Genomic DNA, 26,719 nt, shown 5'->3' with positions numbered 1-26,719 from the left:
GTTATGGTAGTTGACAAGAGATATGCTTCTCCCACTAATCATACAAGGCAAAATGGCTGGTAGAAGGAGGTCTGGCCGCAGACAGACGTCTTGGTTGAAGAATCTTTCTTTCTTAGGCAATGGTTTGTCAAAGCACCAAGTCATTGTTAAGAAGCACGGCATCCAAAATTAAAGTAAAGCCAACCTTCGAAAAGAGATGGCATATAGACTTTAGAAGACGTAAAAGAAGGTGGTTTGTGGCAATGAGAAAGGCATTATTCCCCGTAGTAAGCATATTATAACATGTTTATAACGATATTATTTAAACACAATTGATAGATATGAATTAATTATTTTTTATCCTGTATAAATATAATATGCTTAATTAAAATTGTTTTTAGTCAGTGTAGTTTTAGTGTGCGTCTCAATATTTTGAATATACATATATTTATCTCAGTCTTCTGTCCCTTTTTACTGACTCTCTTTTCATATAATAAGAATTATAACCCCCGGTTTTTTATACAAACCTTGTCAAACACGAAAAAAAATTTAGTACAGTCGTTTGAAAGTTATACGCCTAACCATATTTCGAAGATTTATTTTCATTTGTATGAATATTAGCGGTCTATGTCGGCTGAGAATTTATTTATTTTTAAAGAATATTTTTGAAAAATATATAGCCTATGTTACTTAGGAATAAATAATGTTTATAATAATATTAAAATGCAGTAGCTTTTCAGTTTATTCAAAGAAAGTACAATTTGATTAAAAAAATAAAAATATGTCGTATTGAAAGTAATCTGTTATTGAAAATCAAAGACACCTTTCTACTGGCAGTTTATCTCTTTCTGAAAGATTAATAATGAATGATGACACACATTTCTCTGCAGTCGGTAGCTCATGTCTGAGCAACGTGGTGAGGAAGGAAACATCTACAGCGGACAATCTGTTTCCACCGGTTTCTGTCCAGCGCATGTCTTATAACAGTGCATAGTGTTGATGATACTTTCACTTGATCAGTCTATCTGGTTGGTGAAAGGCCACGTTATCTTTTGCCTGTTGCCAACCACGATCAGTTTCTCCAAGTTCTTATCGCCATTGTATGGCCGAAATAAGATATAATATGCACGTATTGGTGCGCACAAACATCTTAAGACGTGAAAATAAAATTAACAAATTTTAAAAATTATCTTCTTTCTTATTTTATGTACACTGGCTATTAAATAGCATTCCTTAATCTTATTATTAACACATAATAAATAATATTAAAACTATCGTTATGAAATATGACACTTAATTCAAAAAGGATGAGTTGAGAAGAAAACAGATAGAAATGAGGACTCAAAAATCTCCTGTAGTAACGTTTAGTTTGTACTTGAGATTTGTACTTTTTTTATGTGAATATACTGCTTATGAGATGGTAAGTATGCTCAAAACGAAGATTCTCTGATCACACTGAATAGACTAAGCGCTCCAACACGCCACGAAGGAAGTACGGATATACCTAAGTATAATTAAACATGATGAACTGGGCATAAATTATAGAGCCCAAGAAATTAGTTGTAATTCTTAGACGCTGTAATTAAAAAAAGTATTATTTAACGTCTATTGTTTTAGTATAAATCAAGATTTGTGCACAGCTACGAGTCACTAACTTACATATTTATATATCAAAAACACCTTTAGAAAGCGTTGTAATATGGTTCGATAGAAAAAAGTACATACAAAGTAGAAAAATATCATTAGAGCAATATTTTATATAGAATTATTTTATAATTACGAACGCAAGGCACGGTCTGAATTGTCCGGAAGTTGGCTTTCCGGCGAAAAGCAACTCTTTTGGATTTGATTCAATCCAAAAGAATTGTTGTAACAAAATGCCTACTTGCTTATTATAACAAAAATTATCAAAAAAAACAGAAATGTATGTTCTATTAAGGGACACATACTTTAGTAAAGATCACTTACGTCCCATCAATAATTATAATAAACTTATCTTCTACTCTATGGTGTTTACCAATTCTCTCTAAAGAAGTAATACACCCGCCATATATGAGGCGCAAGTATAAGGGGCGCAACATTTAACGACGTTGGTTATTATTTTATATAATCTAACCAATTATTTGGGTAATATGTTTGGATTTTTGACTACGGCCTACAGATTTCTAAAATAGGCTGTAGCTATCCGATTGCACACACTGATCGTCTGATCCATAAAAAGCCTTTTAATTTGACGTTTAGCCAAAAAAGATCGCTTCAATTTAACGACCATGATAGGTTTAAGAGAGCATATTACAGTAGAAAACTTTGATAATATTGAACTTCTTAATATAAATAACTTAATTATTCGTTAACTCTTTATAAGCGACTCTGCCTTATGCAAGACGTTCAACAATTATTCCATAATTAAAAAATGCAGCACTTTCATAATTAAGAATAAAATGAATACTATTTCTAATAAACCCTAATACTAGTACTATAAGGCGTCGTCCATCGGTCGTAGAGGTTCGTTCACACTTTCGTTTTCATCTTCGTTTTCGCCGTAGACGTTCACGATACTTCCTGGTCTTCTAGTTAACAGCGTATCAGGTACTGTGTATACAACGCTGCCGATTTCGTTGCCACCTGAAAGTTTTGAATAAGAGATTATTTATGACGAAGTGAGTAGGAAGGAATAGATTAAAAAGCGAGATGTCACAGGAACGAGGAACCAGGGCAGCACCTAAATAATGGTGCAGGAAGGTCCTCAGCGGAAGTTACTATTACTACAAAATTCAAAAATCATTTATTCATATAGGCAACACAATTTACACTAATGAACGTCAAAAAAAAAAAACATTAAAAGCTTCTAATTTTACATTTACTGCCAGTTCTCAAATCAAGGGCGTAGAACGGAAGAGAAGAACTGGCATTAAACTTTCCGCCACTCTTTTTAATCGCCATGGGTTTCATCCTACTGTATTTTTTTTTTGTTTCAAAAATTATCGGCACTGGTCTATAAATAGATCAAAGTCAACAAATATTATTTAATTCCAAAATACAAAATTTTTACATCACTTTAATTGAGTTCGCACATGAGATGAAATTTTTCGTTTTTCATTCCAAGGCAAATATAACAATCATGAAGGAGAATAAAAACAATTCAAATAAAAAATTTAAAAAATTCATAAACGATAAATACTCAAGCCAGTTCCGTCACATAATGAAATTTTGTAATCAATTTAATCGCACAAAAACGGAGCTTGATAATTACTATCGCGAATTACGGCGTACGAATTAAAATTAACTACATAACTAAATGGTAGCTACTTTATGTACATTGCTTATTTATAATGATCATTTTTATTACCGCTTTTACAACATGATACTTATTTTGAAAGCTTAGTGTTGCCATATTATTAAAATCAATATTTTATTTTTGAACTATTACAAAGGCTTCTACGGATATCTTGTTAGCTATTTAAAAAATATTTGATGCAAAACTTAACGAAACTTATATTCTTATTCCAATAATAGATAAGTATTGGAAAAGAGTTTCTAACCAGCCCTTCGATTCTGTAACTCACTTTTCGAACTCACACAGCGGTTTTCGCATCAGCGGTCGCTCTCAAATCAGTCATTTTATGATTTGCCATTCTGATAAACAATAAACTACAAGCTCCCACCTTTTCAGAATGCCAAATCATAAAATGACTGCTTCACGACTGATTTGAGAGCGACCGCCGATGCGAAAACTGCTGTGTGAGTTCGAAAAGTGAGTTACAGAATCGCAGGGCTGTTCTTATCGTTGATTTGAGAACTCGTAGTACATTTGTTTCTTTTTTTATTGAGTGTTGCGTATTAGTCCAGTCAAATTATGGCTAAAAACGGGTTAAATAAACATGAGCGAACACAGTTTGGGGATTTTGAGGATCGATAGGGGGGTGTATTCTGAGCATAAATTCCAATTTGAGGGGTTGTACTGAGGTCAGCTCAAGGTCATTTCGATGGAAACGCGTTTAATTCGATATCTCGAGAATGGTTAGTGTTAGGCGAAAAATTGTAGAGACCTTTTCTTTTCCTAACTAAATTTACTAACTTTTTTAGGATACCGTCAGGACCACGAATATTTACGAATCACTTCCATCGACCTCGGGTGCTTAATATTCCGAATTTTATAACCTATTTTTCTATAAATAAATGTGTGAAACAGTTTTAATTGTTAATTTACTTAAATTTACCTTAATTAAATACCTAATTTTTAAATAGTTTAATCGATTGACCTTTTTATATTGCGACAGTGGCGCGGATTTCGCTCGGTAAAGTAATCTATAACTCCGAAGGTATTGGCATTACGGAAAAAAGTTTAAGAACAAAATTGTTCATAATTAAAAGATCTACACTTCCATGATCGGTAAAATTTAATAAAATTAAATGGTTGGGGAGAAAATGACGAAAAATTGAAAAAAAAGTAAAATTTCTGCCTTGCGGGAGTAATAACTTGAAAAATATTAATGTTATAAAAAAAAGTTTCTTATAAAAAAGTTAGTAAATTTAGTTAGGAAAAGAAAAGGTCTCTACAATTTTTCGCCTAACACTAACCATTCTCGAGATATCGAATTAAACGCGTTTCCATCGAAATGACCTTGAGCTGACCTCAGTACAACTCCTCAAATTGGAATTTATGCTCAGAATACACCCCCCTATCGATCCTCAAAATCCCCAAACTGTGTTCGCTCATGTTTATTTATTTCGTAATTTGACTGGAGTATATATAAATATTTTGATTTTCACACGGCAACTGTTTCAACTGACGTATCAACTACTGTTTGATCGAGTACTTTAAATTTACTTTTTTTATAAAATCAAAAATCTCTCTATAAGTTATATACCTGTTTCAGTTTCCTTCGCGCCGTATTCTCGTCGCTTCCGCCAAATGTGACCCATCACTATTATCACCAAAGTCAGTAATGCCAACCCCACAACTCCACCAAGGAGCCAGCCCAGCTCCAGACCTGCCAATCTGAAAATATTTAATTTTGTCTGAGTATTCAACGCTCGGAAAAGTCTAAAACTATTATTTATATTCGAAAATGAGTACATCAATTCGATAAACTATAGTGAAAAATAGAAAAATAAAAAATTGTATATTGTGTGACTAGGTGTGAAACAAGGCTATTTCTGACGAGGGCGAGAGTTGACTGCCCGAGCGAATACACACTATATTTTTCATATCACATGTTATAAAACGACGACTTTTGATTATGATTTTATTCGCTTTTTTTTAAATAAATAAATGCGATTCTGATAGACTTGAAATAAAGACATGAATAATAAATAAATGAACAGTCGCATTGGTCTGAAATTGTCTTGTTTCGACTGGCAAAGCAGAGATCAAAACTTGCTGTTTCAATGCATGTGATATGAAAACGTTATTATTATACATAATAAAAAGCATGTTTAGTTAAAAATAAAGTACACTAGCCCCCACATTAGGATACCCTGTGTTGTGGGCAGCTTGTCTCTTCCATTTGACATGTTAACTGTAGTCAAGTCAAAGTCAAAAATCATTTATTCATATAGGTAACACAATGTACACTTATAAACGTCAAAAAATAAATATACATTAAATGCTTCTAACTTAACATTTACTGCCAGTTCTCAAATCTAGGGCGTAGAACGGAAGAGAAGAACTGGCAATAAACTCTCCGCCAATCTTTTTAATCGCCAAGTTTTTTTGTTTTACACAACGTTTGTAAGGAGCTGCAACCATTACACCACGTTCCACATGACATCTTAAGTAATAAATAATAGTAAAATAAATTAAAAACAAAGATTTGTCCTCTATCAGCAGGAGCTATGGTAAAATAGGAGCACGCACTTTCATTCTCGTGGGAATAACACGCAAATCGAAGTCGAAATAGCTAACTAACATCACCGCAATCCGCATACACGAATTCAAGTACTTGACACAATATCTACATAACACAATTTTCAATTAAATTATTGTTGGACCAAAAGAATACTTTCCGTTTCAGCATAGGACAGGTAGAGAAGTTGTTTAAGATTGTTAGTGAATGTATAAAGTTTTGAATCGAAAGTGAGTATTTTGTTTTTAAGGAAGTGGTTAAAGATGAAAGGGCCTCTGAAGAAGAAAAAGCGTTGGGTGAAGATATTGCGTGCTTATATTTGAAAACTTTTATAATACGTATATTAATAGAATTACAGTATTATATTATATAAAATTACATATTGTATATCATATACATCAGTCTTCAAGAGAAAATATGTACTATATTTTACCACAATCTTCCAAATTACCGTAACACTGTTTACCACGCTCTTAATGAGATTTAAGTTTCTATATAGTTTTGTTTGTTTCATTTTATTCCATTGCTAGCTTGCTTATGTTCTAATATAATTGATGTGTATGTGTGTAAAATTTGTGATGTCATATTTTCTTGTATAATTTTATGCATACACGTTGCTTTAGAACCTTTAATATAAATAAATAAATTACCGGACACAATTCGACTCGACTCTCTCACATTCTCATGGACATATCCGAATAATTATAGCTTACTTTGTAGGCGCTCCAACTTCAGCTGGCTCTTCTAAACGGTAACATGGCTTGCCATTCTTGCACCAACATATGCCATCCGTACACTCTCCCTCACAAGTTTTACATTCCACTCTGAAACACAAAGTCATACATAGATTAATATCTTAAACGGTATTTTCTAACACATATTATGAATAGATATGTAACAGTTGATATATATTAGTTCTATTATGTCAAAGTCGATAACAAAATCATGTATTCATATAGGTAACACAATGTACACTTATGAACGTCAAAAGATAAATACTAGCAATAAACTCTCCGTCACTCTTTTTAATCGCCACGTTTTTTGTTTTATAGAACGATTGTAAGGAGCTGCTACAATTACACCATGTTCCACATGACATCTTAAGTCATAAATAATAATAAAATAAATAAAAAACAAAGATTTGTCCTCTATCAGCAGGAGGCATGGTGAAATAGGAGCAAGCACTTACATTGTCGTGGGAACAACACACAAATACCTAACTTAGTCGCAATAACTAACATCACCGCATACACGAATTAAAGTACGACCAGTCACCACAAGTAGCGTTCACCCGTTCACGAGTATGACGTATGGCCAGCCAACGGCCCACCCCTTAAGAACATTATGCTACACGATTGCCAATGAGACAACTTCCTAAATTGGTAACCATTTTATTATTACCCTAATACCTTCAAACAACTAATAAAATAATTTATTTATATATTCATCTATTAATTATATTTAAAAAATAGAGTGTCTTCCCCTTAATAGAGACGGTAAGTAGTGTTATTGGACACTTTCTTATATTAAAATATATACATTAGTAAATTAGGTTAGTTTTATATTACTTATTAGTGTTACGTTGGGCTATATCGTTAAATTGTATCTTTGTTCAGAGACAATTTATAAAAAAATCCTAATTCAAACGCTTATAACGTTGCATATTTCAGTTATGATTCTATGCATTATGGATCGTATACCTGACACGTCGATTTTAGGTCTAAAGGCATATCAGTTTAGGTCGATTTTAGGTCTACTCCTATATGCCAAAAACGTATTATATTTGTCAAATAAAACTAATTCTCTAATCTGACTTTTATCCTTAGAAGGACCTCCTTAGTTGGTTTCGCTAAAATTCAGTGCCGTACGTACCTACATAAGTCTTAATAGACCTAGGATATAAATACATATAAAAGGACAAGATTGAAGGGCTTCTATATACTTGTAAGGAAATTGTTGCTACTGTAATTTATATATATATAAAAATATTTAAAATAATGATATTGTTGACAAAAAATATCGATTATTAATTAACTAATTGAATGATACCTACTTATTATTAAATTATTACGTAAAATTATTTAAAAAAAAAAAACTTAGGTTTTAAAAATGCCCAACATTTGTATGTAATTCTACTTTGTGACAAAAATATGCATGACTAACATTTGTAATGCTCATGGGTTCATCAAAGTTCATTTTGAGGCAAAAACATTATTTTTAAACCTGAATGTTAATGTTAAACAGATTCTGCTGAAGATTTTACAAACACGATTGTTCTCGATTTAAAACATATTTATGTTATGAGAATAAAGCCAGGTGTCGATAGAAACGAAACATAGTATATGAAATACGTTAACTCTCTGTAGCTTAACTTATAAATTGGTTAAAGGTCTTAGGAAGGTGATTAATTTTTTAAGGCAAGGTGCCTATATAGCTTGGGCGACTATTTAGACCATAAGTTTGATAACAGTTATTAATAACTTATTATGATGACATTATGTTAATGTTCTTACTATACATTATGGTAATTAATAAGACATTTGCGCACCTACTTTTATATGGCTGATTGTGCAGATTTTTATAATTAATCGATCTAAAGGTACCACTTTCTTTGCAAATATATCAATGGCATTTCATGATTTGGCAATCTAATAGGCAAGTAGGCGATCAGCCTTCTGTACCTGACACACACCGTCGACTTTTTGGATCTAAGGCAAGTATCCTGACGATGTTTTGACCGTTCGAGCGAATGTTAAATGCGCACATAGAAAGTTCATTGGTGCACAGCCGGGGATCGAACCTACGAACTCGGGATGAGAGTCTCTATATTTTTCCTAATACGATTGTTAACGAATAATTTCAATGTAATTAATATCTACATACTTTATAAATCGTCAACCTCTATTTATTCAATATTTAATTTAATACTCACGGTCTAATCTCAGTGCAATTGCCACCCAACATCTCGTAATCAGCATCACAAATACATTCATCTTCGATACATCTCCCGTTTTCACAGATGCAGGCTTTGAAACAGCTATTAGGTGATGTCTCATTTCGTTTATAGCCTTCCAGACATTCGCAAGTATTCGGTGCCGCACATCTTGCGTTCACGCAAGGCAAAGAACAGCTTGGAGTGCAAACCCCTTTCACCAAACTGTACCCCTCGTTGCAAAAGCAGTAATTGCCTTCCAAGCATTTTCCATTTTTACAGTTATCACAGTGTCTTTTACAAGTTGAGCTATTGATACTTTGGAATCCTTCAAAACATCTGCATTGATTTGGTCCAACACACATTGCATTAACACATTCAGGATTGCAAACTGGCTTGCAGGTGCCATTGGAAAGGTTATAACTATTATCGCAATCACAGGTGTTTGGAGCTGTACATATGCCATTACTACAACCGTCACATTTCGGCACACATTTACCACTTTCTGAAACATAGCCTTTATGACATCTACATTCGTTTGGAGCTATGCAATCTCCGTGTATACAGTCGTCACATTTTGGTGTACAGATTGTATCATTAAGCGGCAAATATCCAGAGAAACAAGAACACGTGCCGGGAGAAACGCACGTAGCGTTAACGCATGGTGTTTCGCAGACCGGTTGGCAATTAAATCTATCCAAAGGGTTGATAGCAAAGCCGACATCACATGAACACTTATCAGGTCCAGAACAAATTCCATTAACGCAAGGACGTTGGCAATCAGGCAGGCAGATACTATCCTGTTTCGTATATCCTGTATTACATTTACAATCGTTTGGAGCGATACATTCGCCGTTATTACATTCGTTACATACAGGTTGGCAAGTTTTGTTGACTAATGTATAGCCGTCGGTACAAGTGCATATATTTGGGGCTTCACATTTTCCATTTTCACAGGTTGGGTCACAAACTGGTTTGCATGTAAACTGATCGACGTGTGCATATCCTGTCTCGCAAGTACAGACATTTCTTGAAGTACATTGTCCGTGGGTACAGGGTTGGTCGCAAATGGGGCTAACACATTTATTCCCATTGAGAAGGACTAATGGTGGTGTGCAGACGCAGTTGTTTATTGTGACGCACGTACCATTGATACAGCCGTCTTTGCATTTTGCACGGCAGGAATTACTGCTACTATCATATGTGTATCCGACACAACAAACAGGTTTCTGAAAATTTATACAAAATGATGAGTAAAACGCAGGTTGTTCTATAATAAGTTAGATCCTTCAACACAATTTATAGTAATAATTTGTAGTAACAATGTCATAGACAGAACATATAATCTTTCATGTCAAATGTTAATTTTTATCCGAAATAATAGTAATAATAACTTACACGTCTTCGCCCGTACCTGAAAAACAAAAGCAAGTTATTTAGTACTGTCATTTTGTGTTATTTTTTTTTATTTTTTTTTAATCTTATTTATTTTATAAGCCATACATCTAATGATTAAGGCGGCTTAAAAATATAAGAACGTTGACAAAGGTATTACTCTAACAGTTTACTAATTAACGAGCATTTTTATAGTATTCAGATCTAAGGTTCAATGACTCTATAATATAACTAATAAATCTGTCACTAAATTCAGCAGTGAACCCTGAACTTAATATTTGATGGAGAAAGAAGAGAAAGTCGCCAGTAGAACATCGAGATTCCTTTAAGAAATCCAACCTAGCTTTTTCATTGATTTTACACTCGAGAACTAAATGTAGGAGGTCCTCTTCTCTCTCACATCGTGTACAATTTGGATCGTCTCTTTTTTTCATAATAAAATTAAACTTGTTAAGTGGCATGTGGTAAGTACGGGTTCGGAAGCAAATAACTAAATCATTTCTATTGAGAACTCTTGAGAAAAACCAAGGCTCGCGTGGAGGTTCGTCCACAATGGTCCTGTACCAGATGCCTTTGTCCTGAGAGCATTCATTAAAATAACATTTAAATTTCATAAAATTGTAATTTTTAAGTTTTGGGAGATGATCAATGTAGTGAGGTACGATGTCGAGAGGTATGCCGGTCTGTAGAGCTTTGGATGCAAGAGAGTCCACAAACTCGTTACCCCTGACACCCACATGTGAAGGAATCCATTGTAGACGAACTTCAACCCCGTTACGTATCAATTTATGGATACATTTAATAATAAGGTAAGCTTCGTTTCTACCGACACTACCGCCCTTAGCACATCCTAACAAATGTTGTAAACTGCTTCTTGAGTCTGTAAAAATAACTATTTTATGGTATGGTGTCGACTCTATGTAATGTACTGCTGTCATTTTGTGTTATGAATACATAAAATCTGTGTATTGTAGTTTGCAATGTTAAAGGCTTAATCGGGCTCACATAAAATTATAATTAAAGATAAAAAAATACCCGATTACCGCCTCCATGATAGGTCCTTCCAACCCGAAACTGTTATTACTAATTTCCTAAAAACCTTCGAAACTCTACATTGCATTAAAAACTTGAAATTAAATAAACGATTTTCTACATGTACCTCGTAACCTTAATTATCTTAATTAACACTTAGTAAAGTACTATTTTGATTTGGTAATTAATTGTTCACAACATACATACATGAAAAATAAAATGATTGGCCTTTGTGAATCATTAAATAAACCAACGCGCAGTACGGACATACAACCCACATTTAAGCCTTGACTTGTTTAAGCTATCACGGCATATGATTTAAAGGAGTATTAAGAATATCCATAGCGCTAAATCACCTGCATCAGGAGCAAACTGCACACACACACTCCCTCACCTACATTCCCTCACTTTCACACCATCACACAACACAGGTTCACAAATAAGGTATTACTTAGTTAAATGTATTGAATAATTTTTCTTGTTTCCTTTTTTAATGTTAAAACCTTTTTATAAATATATATTATAATATATTATCTCTGGCTGTATCTGTTTTATGGTCGCCGCCGTAGACTTTTTGGGTCTAAGGCAGGCCGTTTTCTCACGATGTTTTCCTTCACAGACAGAAAGTCGATTGGTGCATTGCCGGGGATCGAACCTACGACCTCAGGGATCGTAGTCGCACGTTGAAGCCACTAGGCAAACACTGCTCAACAAAGACAATAGTCAAACTTAATAGGCACTTAATGGTTCATGTACCTAATACTAGATTGTCTAAGCCCGAGACATGTGACAAATACAGCATTTGCTTAGATCGCAACAGCTAAGTCCGTCTTCATCCAAAGACGGACAGCACAATTCAAGGCATATGTGACGGTTGAGAATACTAGAAGCAAAACCACAAATTTATGTTTGACCGGTGACCCCATAGTTCTTTAACTCTGATAAATAAAGATATCTACTACGTACGTAAAAAAACCATGAATCTTGAACCTCTATTAAAAGCTATATTCAGTAATTCAAAATTTTATTAAGTTTATAAGCTTTTCTTTTAAAATTGTGTACCACGTGTTTCTGATAGCCACCTATTACTACAATACTTATAATTTGTGTTGACGCTTTGATAATAATAATTTAACTGACTTAATTGTATGAAGAAACTAATTTTTAAACCAAAAACTTACGGGCACACATTTGGCTCACCAACTTTTAAACCACTTGCAGTAAATTCAAATATCAACACCACAAACAACCACTGTATTTCCATACTGATAAGATATCGCATCCGTAGCACGATCGCCTCGGAACACAGCTCAATTCCAACTGGCTACCCTTACAGGACACTGTGTTTTGAATAAGCAATTGTCTAAGACAACGTTTCCTCTGTGTTTAGAAGTGATATAGAAAAAGCTTTGATAGCGCCGAACGGGAATAACATACTTTGAATTTATCTATAATATTTTCTATATATTTTTAATGTTACCATGACTAACCAAATCCTACGGAATTTACAAGTCCGTAATGATACAAAGATAAAAGCTGTTTCTTTTTTAATTGAACAGTGGGTAAACGGGTAGGAGGCTCACCTGATGTTAAGTAATACAACCGCCCATGGACACGCTAATTTTAAGAATTAGTACGCTCTTTTCTTGAAATATTCTAAGTCGAATTGGTTCGGAAATATTGGGCAACTTCAGTGGGCAACTGGTTCCACATAGTGGTGGTGCGCAGCAAAAGCTCCCTTAAAAACGTTCGGTTGTCGAACGACGGACGTCGAGGTGATACAGGTGGAATTTTGTATTCTGCCTCGACGTCCGATGATAAAACTGCTCTGCGGGTATTAATCCGAACATCTCTGATCTCTCTCCATGGTAACAATATTGATGTGCAGTCTGTGCCTATACTCCTGTTTAGCTGGGAAGCGAAATATGTATTATTTTATACAGTATAAGCGTTAAGAAGTTATTCTTGGCTTAAAAGCTTGCTTTAAAAGATGCTATATTCTATAGAGTAAAAGTTAACTGAACATCAAAATATATTACGAAGTATTCAATGAAAACACTGTCTCTAGTTTGCGCGAAATCTTGCTAGCAATAATCACTTAGTTAATTAATTCGTGTTTATTTTAAAGCATTTGACAGATGAATTTGTTGGCTTAGAACAATGACATTTTGCAGTTACGTCCGGTGATATAGCGATAAGCGTATAGAATTTGAATAAGCAAAAATATTATGCAAATCGTATGGGAACCTAATAGAATTCACACGTGCTAAAGGAAAGCCGCTACAAATTGTATGTCATAATTATTATAATATACTATGGTTCTGTAATATAACTATTATTAAATAGGCAAAAATTGAATGCGGTAGCGGTTAATTAATTACTTCGGTTAAATATAACCTAAATTAACTAATTACATTAACTAACTACAAGTATACAACTTACAAATTAAAGTAATTCTAAATTTTCGTGTAGTCATTTCAATTAACGTAATTTAAAAAAATAAATTAGATGAAGAAGATGCCAAGATTCCATATGCCATATTCGACATCAACAGGCATCGCAAGAGATGTTGGCAACCGGCCAGATGGGATGTCGTTGATACCTGGGAAGTTGGGACGGGCTTTGGTATGGGATGCTACTTGTGGACACGTTTGCCCTGTCTCACCTCAAATATAAGAGGCTTTCCTCCAACTTCGATATTGTTCCCTTTGGAATAGAGACTCTTGGCCGTGGGGTTCAAGAGCTCAGGCGCTAATTAAAGATTTAAGTTGGCGCCTGTACATAGATAGTCCCGGTAACCCCAGAGCTGGTGCTTTAAAGGTAACACAGGGACCAAACTTTTTACATTCGGATTAATTTTTAATTTTTAATTGCGTGTTGTTCCTACTAGAATGTAAGTGCGTGCTCCTATTACACCATGCCTCCTGCTGATAGGGGACAAGTCTTTGTTTTTAATTTATGTTATTATTATTAATTACTTAAGATGTCATGTGGAACATGGTGTAATGGTTGCAGCTCCTTACAAACGTTGTGTAAAAAAAAAACATGGCGATTAAAAAGAGTGGCGGAGAGTTTCTTGCCAGTTCTTCTCTTCCGTTCTACGCCCTTGATTTGAGAACTGGCAGTAAATGTAAAATTAGAAGCATTAATATGTATTTCTTTAATGACGCATCACAAGTGTACATTGTGTTACCTACGTGAATAAATGATTTTTGAATTTGAATTTGAATTTGAATTATTACTATGTAGGTTAAGAAAATTGTAAATAGTGTATATTTGTAGGTATTTCTTTTTTATTGTTCCACTTTAGGGTTGCCTGGAAGAAATCGCTTGTTAGCGATAAGGCCGCCCGTTGCCTTATAACTTTTGTAACCTGCTTTTTTCATTTTTGTTGTAAGTATGTTTTTGATTAAGGTAATAAAGTATAAATAAATTAATATTTGATTATTATGATTACTAATTTACATACTTTAAATATTTTTTGCACATTAAAACATACGTACGGTGCACACTCGGGATTTGAACGACACATATTATACCGTACTGTTGGTACCAGAGGACCCTAAAATTTTCGCTATGTCGATTAAAATGGACATTGGCCAGACATTTTATAGTGATTTATATTCCTGTCATGTAGGTCGTTAATCGGCTATATATTTAACGCTCAATTGACGATACGTATTGTTTTTTATCAGCTACTATAATGAACAAATAACTGTGACCTTGATTTAACTGTCTTTGTTTTGGTAATACAAATAAAAAATAATCGATTTGTTAATAATCTCGATCTATATATAGTCTATAAAATGGACTGTATCCAAAATGGTATAAAACTTTTATACGTTTATTTATTAAAATTAAACTGTAAAATTAACCGTATATGAGAGATTTGTTTTATTTAATCAAAAGCTAAAAAATAGGAAATGTGACTGCTACAGCACTGTTTAATGAGGCTCTGATTTTGTAATAAGTTCCAAAATTTTAATTTTTTTACCCTCAATAAAGTTGCGTAGTTGATTAATAAATCTAACCAAGTTATATAGTTGCCATGTTTTACAGACGCTAGACTTCACACTATTCCAGTGTGGTGACCAGACTTTTCCGAGATACAATAAACTAAAAAAAAATCATAAAAGAGAGACTTTACTATATAAAGAATATTAAATTTGTATTGTGCCCATAGAGACAAAACCATTAATAACAACGTTTCAAACGAATGACTTCTGAGTTACGAATCTCACATTTAAGCTGCTCAAAGAACTAAATAGGTTTGAATCTGTATATGTTATCTAAAACACGGCACACATTGGTTAACGAACGTATTATCGAATAGTTAATTATAAATAATTAACCAGTGAGTAATGCCACAAGGTAATTGTTATTATGTTACGATAATGTTTCTTGTCAATAAAGCGATGCTTTGAATTTTCAAGTTCTGAATACACTCAAAAACTAATAATTGTCTTTGAATCTGTGATACGTTTCGATATTTTTTTCAGTATTAATTTTTTCACCGGTTATCGAACTCAGGAGTTCTCCGATTAACAATTACAATAAATAGTGTAATTTCTGTGTCATGACACTGTTGAATGAAATAAATTGGATTAAAAAAAAATTATAGACCTCAAATACCTGTCAATGAAATTTTAATTTTAACACACGGTGTGTGTGTTAAAATTAAAATGTCACCTTCAACTAGGTTACCCATAACACAAAAACTACTAAACTGATTTCATAACTGGGAAATGATATTATGTCTTTTTGTTTCAGCTTATAGATTTATAGATCAATCCAGAAAATGCATGACTGATTCATCATAGAATTAACGTCATACCTATAATAACGCTTTAAAGAGAAATAGCCCCTGGCAATCAGGAATAAAGGATATTATGGTGTGAACATTTTTATCATATCTACCGCAACTCTGGAATTTTCCTATTGATAAGGAATTGCATTAATTATAATTATGCAACAATATGTGGTTTAACGAACCTATTACAGGAGGATGGAAACTAAATAGACAGGAATGTTCAAGAAAACGTTTAATTGGCAATCAAGTTCATGGACATTGAAAATTTATATGTATACTTAAGCTTATTAAACCAGATATTAGCAGTCGACTCTCGATAATTTGACACTCGATAATTTGACCTTTTTGAATTTTTTACCGGTCCCTTGAAAAATACTAGATAAATTGAATAAAATCAATTATAATTGGTCCCTTGGGTAATTTGAAGTTAAAAAATTATTATCTTGCTCGCCAACATGCGATAATTTGAAATCCGGTCTTCTCTATAATTTGAAGCGTTTATCATGCACATACCTGTCGTTTGTTTACATACATGCACAGACTTGTCAATTGTTTACATAAAAGATTACAGACTTCTTTTCGAAATAAAAAATTGTGAATAATTGTTAATATATAATAAGAATATAGAAATAATAAGTAACAAATTTTGATTACATTCTTATTTCCTTCAGTCGCCCCTCCCCCACGTGGTTATTTAAACAATTGTTACTTTGAACTCTTGATAATTTGAAATTTATCTCTGGTCCCTTGAGTTTCAAATTATCGAGAGTCGACTGTAATTAAATCTGGCATAAATCAACCCAGTTTGCCGTTGCGCTCTAAGATATGACTTTTAAAAAGAAAATAATGTACTGAATTTCAATTTAATTGGTGATGGCTGCCATCTACCGATGTTTTCGAAAAACAATTAGAATTTCAAAAACGTGATCAACCTTAGTTTGTGAGTACAACTAAAGGTGTCGTTGTTTGACATTTGTTGAAAATACTTCGCGAATTGTGTGGTTATGGAGCAGATCCAAGAACATGGCACTTTAATTTAAAATCATTCTTGAACCAAAGTAAACGGTAGTGATCAAAAATTATTGCTAAAATAGTTTGCTTTTGTATTATATTAAGCGTAACCAACTAAACTGTAGTAAAATTTATGAAATCATGTCAAAATGGATTCAAAGCGAAAACCAAATCAGTGGGCATAAATCAAAAGTATTTTGATATGGCGAATATTCGTTCAACGCATAATATTTTTGTCATGAACATGAATAAGGACGCATATGGCGCTCACATTATCTACAAAGTCAGTAGTCAAAATAATTACTATTTGCTACGCGTCACAATCGATGACGTTTGGCAGTGGTGTAACTATAACATCTGGGGCCCGTGGCAAATCTTCTTTCGTGGCAATTCTTTTGATTTTACTCTATCTGTAAAAATTGTCTCACGTTGTACTCTGTTACTGTTAATTTTAATAAGCTTCGAGAGTTTCAGCGTACTCAATTACATGTTGTATATGTCCCACTAATGGCTATAGGCCTCCTCTCTTAGGCGAGACGGAATGGTCTGTAGTCCCCACGCTAGCCCATGCGTATTGGAGACTTCACATTCATCCATAGAACATAATATCTCGGCCCTCTTAGGTCGGGGGTTCGTGGAATTTTGCCAGCCCTGCCACCCTATTGTTACGCCACTGACGTTTGGTCACTGTTATAATGACGTAAAAGTGTTATCAACATAACAAATCGATAATTTAGCAGTGCAGTGACCTCAAACCCCACGACGGTACTCATTCCGCACAGGCCAATGGCTCTAAACCAAAATCTTTTATAAATGTTACTTTTACACTGGATATAAAACGGTACTTTTTACACTCATAGCTCGTTACTAAGAGGTATCTCTCTCATTCTAACCTAACCAGCCCGTATTTACTAACATAAAAGTCAGAGATTTTTGTTGGTATTTCCACAAAAGCTAAAGAAAAATAAGAATTGTGGCCCCTACACCACATACGGCTTAAAAGCTTTGTAAAATTAGTTACATTTGTTTGGTTTAACACATAACCCATACAATTATTCACTCTTTAAAACGCACCACCCATTCTCTATAACGATGAAATATTTTCATATTTAGACACCAAGAACATACTTAAGTGTAATTGTTTTTATAATCAGCTCACAAAGCTAACCTTTTGAGGTGCCGAAATTTACATCAGGCAAAGTTAACAGAATATGTGTTTAGAATAATTAACATATAGATATTATTGTAATTGGTTAAATTTGGTTTTTTTCCCTTCCCTCCCTAATCGTAATAAAATACTCGGAAATTGAAATTCGTTATAAAGAGTTAACACTAATAAAAACTGCAATATTTAAATGGAATTGTACATTGAGGTCAAATGATATCGTCAGCACAGGATATACACCATTTGCATTGACACAATAGATGTGAGTGATCGCACTTCATCATTATTATCAGTTCATTAGCTTATTGTTGTAGGACTCTGATTCATTCTTGGGAATGGCTAAATATAGTCCCCGTTAATACGCACAAGATTTATCTCTTTAACGTACTGTTAGAGTACGTAGACTATTCATTTGTACTTCTTAGAGTTCCTACCAGTGGGATCTTAAGGACGCACTATCAAATGTTGAGTGTTTACACGAATGCGTAATTAATTTATGTATCTTTTTAGTAAAAATGTAAGAGATATAAAAAGTCCCTGGACACAATGGCAGTATTACTCCATAGTAATATTATTATTATTATTATTAGTGGTGAGAGTATTACTCCCCTGCCATTGTAATTGTATAAAAAAAGATATTGAGTGTTTCCTCTTTGGTGTCATTTAAATAAAAACACAGCTATTAATTAGGCTCTTTAAAAGTAGGTAGTAATAAATTTTTCTCTATACGTCCTAGTTTTTTGGATCTTTTCAAACATCACATATTAATAGAAGTCGGTTCAAGAACATAATGGTACAGATATCCTATTAATAATATGTAATGGATGTTTGTTACTCTTTCACGTAAAAACTACTGAATGGATTTTAGTGAAACTTTACAATATTATAGATTATACATCAGAACAACACATAGGCTTTATAAAGATATTGTGTGAATTGTCCAAAATATCAAGTAAGAAAAAATCTACCATCTGCGACCTATTCTGGTGTGCGCTGTCAAAATACCGCTATACACACATATGTAATATATGATGGAAATGGATATCACGCTTTATAGCGAAAATAGTGAACCATAACTTCAATTAAAATTGATAAAAATTTTCAAATGCACATTTGGTAACACTAAATGAAAATAGACACTTTTAACGCTTCTGGTTTTTAAAGTAGACAAAATATATCTTTCACGTTACATCATTTGGACAACAATTATTTTAATCCTGCCCAGACGCAATCGCGGGCATTAGCTAGTATTTAATATTTACTTTTTTTTTAACATAAAACATATTATATTTAATACACATTACACATACATGAAAAGAAAAACATTGAAATAAATAACTAAACTTAACATAAACTAAAATATATCATTAAAAGGAGTCCCTTTAGGCAAGGTTCCGAAGATACTGGCAGCGTTCCCCCTTTGAATTGCTAGACTAATTCTTTGTCCGAGGTAGCTGCCAGATCTTCGGTCTCCTGTGATGTCGACTAACCTTTTTGAAATTTCTTTAAAAAGCCTTAAAGCGCTAGTACCCCACGGACCAAGGGTCTCGACACCGAATGAATATTTTATTTCGTCTATTTTATATTTACTTATAAAATAGACGAAATAAAATATTGAAAAGTAAATTTGAACAGTACTTACAATCGACATATTTCCTCAAGGCACTCCCCATTAGCATTGCAAGTACAAACTTCTGAGCACGCCTGGCACACACCGTCACTATTCTTCATAAAACCTTCGTTACACGAACATACATCGGGGGCTGAACAATATCCATTGACGCACTCGGTACATATAGGCACACAAGTTCCATTATCACTCCTATAACCATCTGAACAATTACATACATTTGGTGCTAGACACTTCTCGCAATTACACTGAGGTGCGCATTTGCCTCCCACATTGATATACCCATCAAAACATTGGCACACATTGGGACTAACACATGTCCCATTACAGTTATTACAAATTGGTTCACACTTGCCGTTTGCATATGTATACCCGTCTTGGCATTGACAAAAGTTTGGGCGTATACATCGTCCATTGCACCCCTCACAAATAGGTTCACAAAGGTTGTCCTTCAAGACAAATCCCGTATCACAAACGCAAGTATTATCAACACAGCTACCATTATCACACTGGCACTTCACACATGTAAAGTTTGCTGCTAAAGTGAACCCTGGCTCACAGTGGTAACAATGTGTTCCGTTCAACTTCTCGTAGTTGTCTTGGCAAACGCATGTATCATTGATACACTGGCCATTAACACAGGGAGGGTTAAATTGAGGGGTTATACAAGTGTTCTTGTGCTCAGGGTGGGTGACAGCTGGAGGGTCACAAGTACAGGTGTCGGGAGCGGTGCAGCGGCCTCCATTGCAGCCGGTACTGCAGAGGGGTGCACATGAGTTGTTTTCGTTATATTGCCAACCGCTGCAGCAGACGGTTTGTGTTCTCCATGCTAGATATGTCTGCAAATTTAAGATAACGTATTAGCAGAGGCTAAACCAATTCTGAAACCTGAAGTGCATGATCACTCTCAACTCATTCAAGTCCATGCTTTCGTAAGGTTCCATTAGCCAATGGACTATGGCAAATGTATATGAAAACATGTTGACGGAAGACTGACTTGCCAAAAGAAAATTTACCAGTAAAACAGATGCAGAAATGCGATGTCACAAGCCTCGATGGGGGGTGATGCGACATCATCATCAGGGCTGTATTAGACTGTTTTTAAAAACTTTGTTGTTAGAATAAGAGTATCTTTACATTTTTATAATAATCACCTCATAACATCATTTGTATCACATTTAAAAAATTATACACTACTAGCAAACTCGGCGAACGTTTCACCACCAGATGGCTTCGTTTTATGTAACATGGTTATTGTGCCTCACTCGACATAGATAGGTATAGTGTGTCACGGACTTTTTTGTAGATATTTATAAGATCTACAATTACTTAGAACATTTTATGGTTCTATCTTTAATAGTTTAGGCAGGGTACGCAAAATAAGTAACTTTTTTGGTTGATTTTTTACACCTTGTGTCCGAAAAACCCTACTATCTTACGGAACCCTATTTTTTTTCAAATTAAATATAGCCTATATTACTCGTGGATAATGTAGCTTTCGAACGGTGAAAGAATTTTTAAAATCGGTCCAGTAGTTTATGAGCCTATTCATTACAATCAAACAAACAAAGTTTTCCTCTTTATAATATTAGTGTAGATACTAGTTTAAAGTAAAATAAATTATAAGTGGCGTTTCAACATTTCTAGGTCTGGGCCACAGATTTATGAATCTATTTCATGATCATTTGTAAAACTAATCGCCAAGTAGGTGTTCAGCGCCCTGTGCATCCTCTGCTGGTTTCCGACGTTTTCCATCACCGTTCGAACGAATGTTAAATGTGCATATAAAGGGTATTTCAACAAGAAGTTTGTTTTTCAATTGTGGCAACACCGAGAACGTGATAGTTTTGACATTTAGTTTTTGGCGGTATTCGTAGCAGGTGCTTTGGCAATTATTACAATGAATTCAATTTCGCTCGAAAATCGCATTAAAATAATTCAAATCCACTATAAAAATGGTGGTTCTGTTAAAGTTACATTTCGTAAAATTCGTGATATTTTCGGCCAGCATAATCGTCCTTCTGAGACCGCTGTTAAGAATTTGGTCGCGAAATTTGAGTCGATAGGCTCGGTACAAAATGTGCCAACACCAACACGTGTTCGACCGGGTCGTTCAACAGAAAACATCGCCGCCGTGAGCCACAGTGTTGAAGAAGATCAAAATTTGTCAATTTCACGACGTTCTCAACAATTGGGGTTATCCAAAAGCACAACATGGCGAATTTTGCGAAAGGATTTGGCTTTGAAGCCTTACAAGATTCAACTGGTGCAGGAATTAAAGCTGATCGACCATTCAAATCGCCGCAGATTCGCTCAGTTCATTCAGGAACAACCTGCTGGTTTTTCTGAAAAAATGATTTTTTCAGACGAAGCCCATTTTCATTTGTCAGGGTACGTCAACAAGCAAAATTGTCGCATTTGGGCTTCTGAAAGAAACTCCATGGGTACACAGCCGTATCATAACTACGACCTCAGGGATGAGAGTCGCACGCTGACCCCACTAGCCAACACTCGTAATATTCTAGTGTACTCAACATAAATAAGTCTCTTAAAAACTCATCTTACAAAGTACCTTACTTAAGTGAGATAATCAAGTTACTACGAAAGTTAACCCCTTGTTGAAAGTATAATAATAAGTTACCTCTAACTTAGTCCTTCTTACGACACATTTCTTCTTCCCACACCATTTGTTAATAGCGACGTGTATCGGCTTTGCTCGTGTCTTGCGCGCACTGAAATTTTATTATAAAAATAGATTTTATACTAAAATTCTACCAAATACATACCAAACTTTCGCACTTTCACTAGAAAGATGTGGTATTAATTGATTGGAAGGGTGGCGTCGGGAAAGGATGTAGCAAAACATAAGTGTAAATGTATATACGTAATATCTTAATGTATATAAATTATGTGTAACGTTGTTTGTCTGCTATGGACTCCTAAACTACTTAACCGATTTCAATCAAATTTGAACACCGTATGCCGTTTGATCTAACTTAGAAGATAGGATAGCTTGCATCTTAAGTTCCGAGTCTGTTAGTATACTATATAAAATCCGTTTAAATTTTTGTTAAATGCAAATAAATAATGTATTCTGGACCTGACACAGGCTATCATTTCATCGACAGACCAACATACATTCCTTATCATGCTTTAATTCAACGTCCAAACAATTATGCATATATTAATAAAAAGCTTAAAAAACCTCTAAAAATCCAGACTATAACTCCATTAATATATCAATTAAAATGCCTAAATAATTTATATAAATATTGACGCAATATGTAAATATACATATATATTTTAATACCTTGATTTAACTACACAAACTCCGGGTGATCCGGCTTTTAAACTTTCTACAAATACATCACAACTCAACATGAAAATCACTAATAATTTTAAGCACATTTTTCACTTTTAATTTTGTCCTGTCGACACTACCAAATGGAAGGAGAGATGAAAACAATGTGATCAAAGGAGACAGTAAATCACAGTAGGAGCGTAGTTAAATTTCACCCTTAATGCGTTCCGTTAAAACTTAATTGCTATCTGTGTATAATTAGTTAACGACCGGGTTCACTCATGAAATTAATTATTTAAAAAAGTAATTAATCAACTGAATCAGTGGTTTAGTTAATGATTTAACTGGCCATGTAACACTGGTTAACCCTGTTAGACGAAACACAAACATATATTGGTGGTATGGAGAGGAATCCTCTCTCGATTACATATAAAAACCAGAACAGGACAATAATAAAAATAGAAGAAGACGCTCCACGTCACAACAATTAAAATTATGCATTTTCAACGTAAGATTCATATCATCCAAAACAAGACAATTCGATCTGAACAATGTATTGAGATAAATCAGAGTAAAAAAAAAGAGAAATGGAGAAATATGTGCTGTTTTGAGACACTGGATTCATATACATGCCCATGTACCTGGCGCCTCAAAACAACGCAATTTATGAATTAAATGTTTTAATAATTTTTCTAATTTTAATTTATAGTAACATAGTTATAAGTATTACTCTTCTAACAATATATAGACTTATAATGGTCTGAATTAAATGATTTTTATTGTATTTTTTTTTATTTAAAAATATGGAGGAGGCTTTTACCCTTTTACACTGTAGAGCAGTAAAAAAACTTATTTTTTTACAACTTATACTAACACATTTAATATTCATATTAAGAAATGTAAACTAACCAATTTTTGTATAACTACAAATGGTATGTTTGCAGTAAATATCAAAATGTTTAAGCTCTGCGGGAGATCCATAAAATTCTACTTAAATTAGGGTTAATAATTCATTCGTTCATACAAGAGCTTTTGTTCATACAAACTTTTACAACATGCATATATACGTACATAAATGTATTTGCTATTTTATTGTATATTTAATATTGTAGTTATTTATTCATGTAACTAAACATAACAATCAAATATACAGTATTTACAATTTTCTTAACCACATTAGTAGTAATAAAAATAGTTAAAAATTAATAAAAAGAAAATTACAAAAAATTTAAAAAGTTTGGTCTTGTGGCATCTTAACGCATCATTTCCTCGCTGTATTGGTATACTTATTCGTTGAGCAAGGAAAGCACCAGCTCTAGGGTCATCGGTACCATCTACCAGGCGCCAACTTAAATCTTTAATTAGCCTGTGCAATTGAACAGGACTCTACACCAAAGGGAACAAAATCGAAGTTGGAGGAAAGACTCTTATATTTGAGGCGTGTATAATTTTTATATTGTAGTTGAATTCTTGTTTATAATTTTAAAAGTATTTTCTGTGACATTAAAATGAACCTCTTTTCAAATTCCTTTGTACACAGATAATGTAAATAAAATAACAAGGCCTATTTATATCTAAAAGAATGACTTTATCGTCACGTGATCTGAATAGTAATGTATAAGAATTATAATGAAGGATGTTGCCCACATTAATATTCCTATAAATAGTAAAATATATCCGTTTTATCCTGGGAATACATAGTAATTTCATTTCAATTATATCCATAATAATTCTTTATAAATTAAAACGTAATTTGATCCAAATTCGTCACAGCAAAATTGAAAATACTTTGTGAAATAATAAAAAAAAAATATGTTTTCAAATGTACTGTATGTATTACTTTTCTTGTTATCCTAATATCCTGACTTCCTTCAGGACCATTGATAGGTACCCCTTCACGGGTAAAAGCCTTCTCCAGCTATTTCCAAATATCTCTCTCTATCCATGGCTTTCTTTCTCCATTCGCTTCCAGCTAACGCGTCTATATCTTCTTTTCATCTTTTTATATGTGAAAATGAAATTAATTAAATCTTTATCAAATGTTGACTTATCTACTTTTAGTTTTCTAATCAAGCATGTAGAAGCGAGAAGAATTGGCAACGTACTCTCCGTCACATTTTTAAATCGCTGTTTTAATTTACAATATGTAATGAGCTGCAATCATTACGAAGAACAGCATCTTTCAGTTCTCTTCTGCATATTGTTAAGGTCCATTATTTAATGTTAAGTGTTTATTAGTTAAATTACATACACATACCACAAATGAAGATAATATGAAGTTATGCCATGTGGAACAACGAACTGAGAAGTTGAATGATTGTTTAGTCTTTAAATACGCTTGAGTGAAATCCTTAAGATGCTGCTGAGGCCTAGAGGAAAGACTTGAAGCGAGCGCGATGGAATTTTAAAGGCTGGCAACGCACTCGCGAGCTCTATGGCATTTTTAGTGTCCATGGGCGGCGGTATCACTTAACATCAGATGAGCCTCCTGCCCGTTTTTGCCCTGTTCTATACAAAAAGATCACTGTGGACACCCTCTGCCCCAACTATAGCGACGTACAGTTGCAGATTGAAAGACTCGGACCGAGATAAAACGAAGAACGACGCGATGAAGGATCACTGTTCACGCCCTCTGCCTCATCTAGGGGACATAAGACAGTAAGTCGCAACAATTAAATTCTCCTCCGTTTAGACAGTTGTTAAGTTTTTATGGAATTTTTTGCCCATCTTATAACATATGGTTCAGACGTATCCTTATTGTTTTAATCACCGGAAGTCCTTCGTCCATATTACACAAAAAGTACCATAAAGTAACAGACAGACGGAGCTTTGTTTTGTTGAGTGTAATTTTGAACTCATATTTAAGATCAATGGCACATATTGTGCGTGAAATAGTACGGATGTGATAAAAAATTTTATAAAATCATATGAGTCAAATTTGTTTAAGAGATTTTGAAACTTAACATACTGTTTTAAAGGGTATAATTGTTTGATTTTATATTCAGTGTATTTAACGTACAACAGATAGGAAGCTTTGTAATGATTGCAGTGAAAGAATATTATTTATAAAAATAGTTTAATAGGAATAGCTTAGATAAGGTTTAATAGGAGGCAGTTATTTTGCTGATACAAATGACAAAGTTGTTTTTGTTTATAAATATAAAGCAATGTGTGTCTTAACAAAATGTTTTAGCTATGCACAGGCATCTCTATGGAGTTTCTCTAGGCAGAATTTTGCTAATTTCTCTACTACATAGTATTGTCTTTTATTGACATAACCTTTACACATTTGAAGGAAAAACTTTTTAACCGAATTAAAGTTATGTATTATTATATATTTACAATTAACTAACATAATTTTAAATTTACCAACTCGATACCAACTCCGGGGAAATAAATACAAAACTTTTTCTACAGCTGTGATACTTTTTGACATCCAACACCTTTTGTCTTCAGTCACCGTGACCACGCACGCTGTAAAGCACGCGAAACGTCGGATAAATTTAAAATCATGTTAAATAATTGTAAATTTATAATAATACATAACTTTAATCCGGTTAAAAAGTTTTTTCTTTAAATTCTCTACTACATGTTTACTTACCTACCTAGGCTTAC

At 33.7% G+C, this 26,719-nt stretch overlaps 1 protein-coding gene across 1 annotated transcript; it reads right to left on the bottom strand.

Annotated features, from left to right (window-relative positions):
- Nucleotides 1-703: 703 nt before the first annotated feature.
- On the bottom strand, nt 704-23,291 carry LOC125063177 (tenascin-like). The gene is made up of 8 exons (XM_047669448.1): nt 23,114-23,291; nt 22,445-22,535; nt 19,816-20,642; nt 10,159-10,174; nt 8,761-9,989; nt 6,542-6,652; nt 4,851-4,981; nt 704-2,604 (listed from the first exon to the last, which is right to left on the bottom strand). The coding sequence occupies exons 1-8, from the start codon at nt 23,209-23,211 to the stop codon at nt 2,456-2,458; spliced, it is 2,652 nt and encodes an 883-aa protein (XP_047525404.1). The 5' UTR covers nt 23,212-23,291; the 3' UTR covers nt 704-2,455.
- Between the last annotated feature and the right edge of the window lie 3,428 nt (nt 23,292-26,719).

The sequence above is a fragment of the Pieris napi genome, chromosome 3 (genome assembly GCF_905475465.1).
Source record: "Pieris napi chromosome 3, ilPieNapi1.2, whole genome shotgun sequence".
NCBI classification, from domain to species: Eukaryota; Metazoa; Arthropoda; class Insecta; order Lepidoptera; family Pieridae; genus Pieris; species Pieris napi.
The sequence above is the reverse complement of the archived record's forward strand: the minus strand, read 5'-3'. Positions and strand labels throughout refer to the sequence as shown.

Coding starts and splice junctions, on each gene's coding strand:
- LOC125063177 (XM_047669448.1), bottom strand. CDS start 23,211: ATGTGCTTAAAATTATTAGTGATTTTCATGTTGAGTTGTGATGTATTT. Junction 22,536..23,113: donor GTTTGTGTAGTTAAATCAAG/GTATTAAAATAT, acceptor ATAAAATTTCAG/TGCGCGCAAGACACGAGCAA. Junction 4,982..6,541: donor GAAGTTGGAGCGCCTACAAA/GTAAGCTATAAT, acceptor AAATATTTTCAG/ATTGGCAGGTCTGGAGCTGG.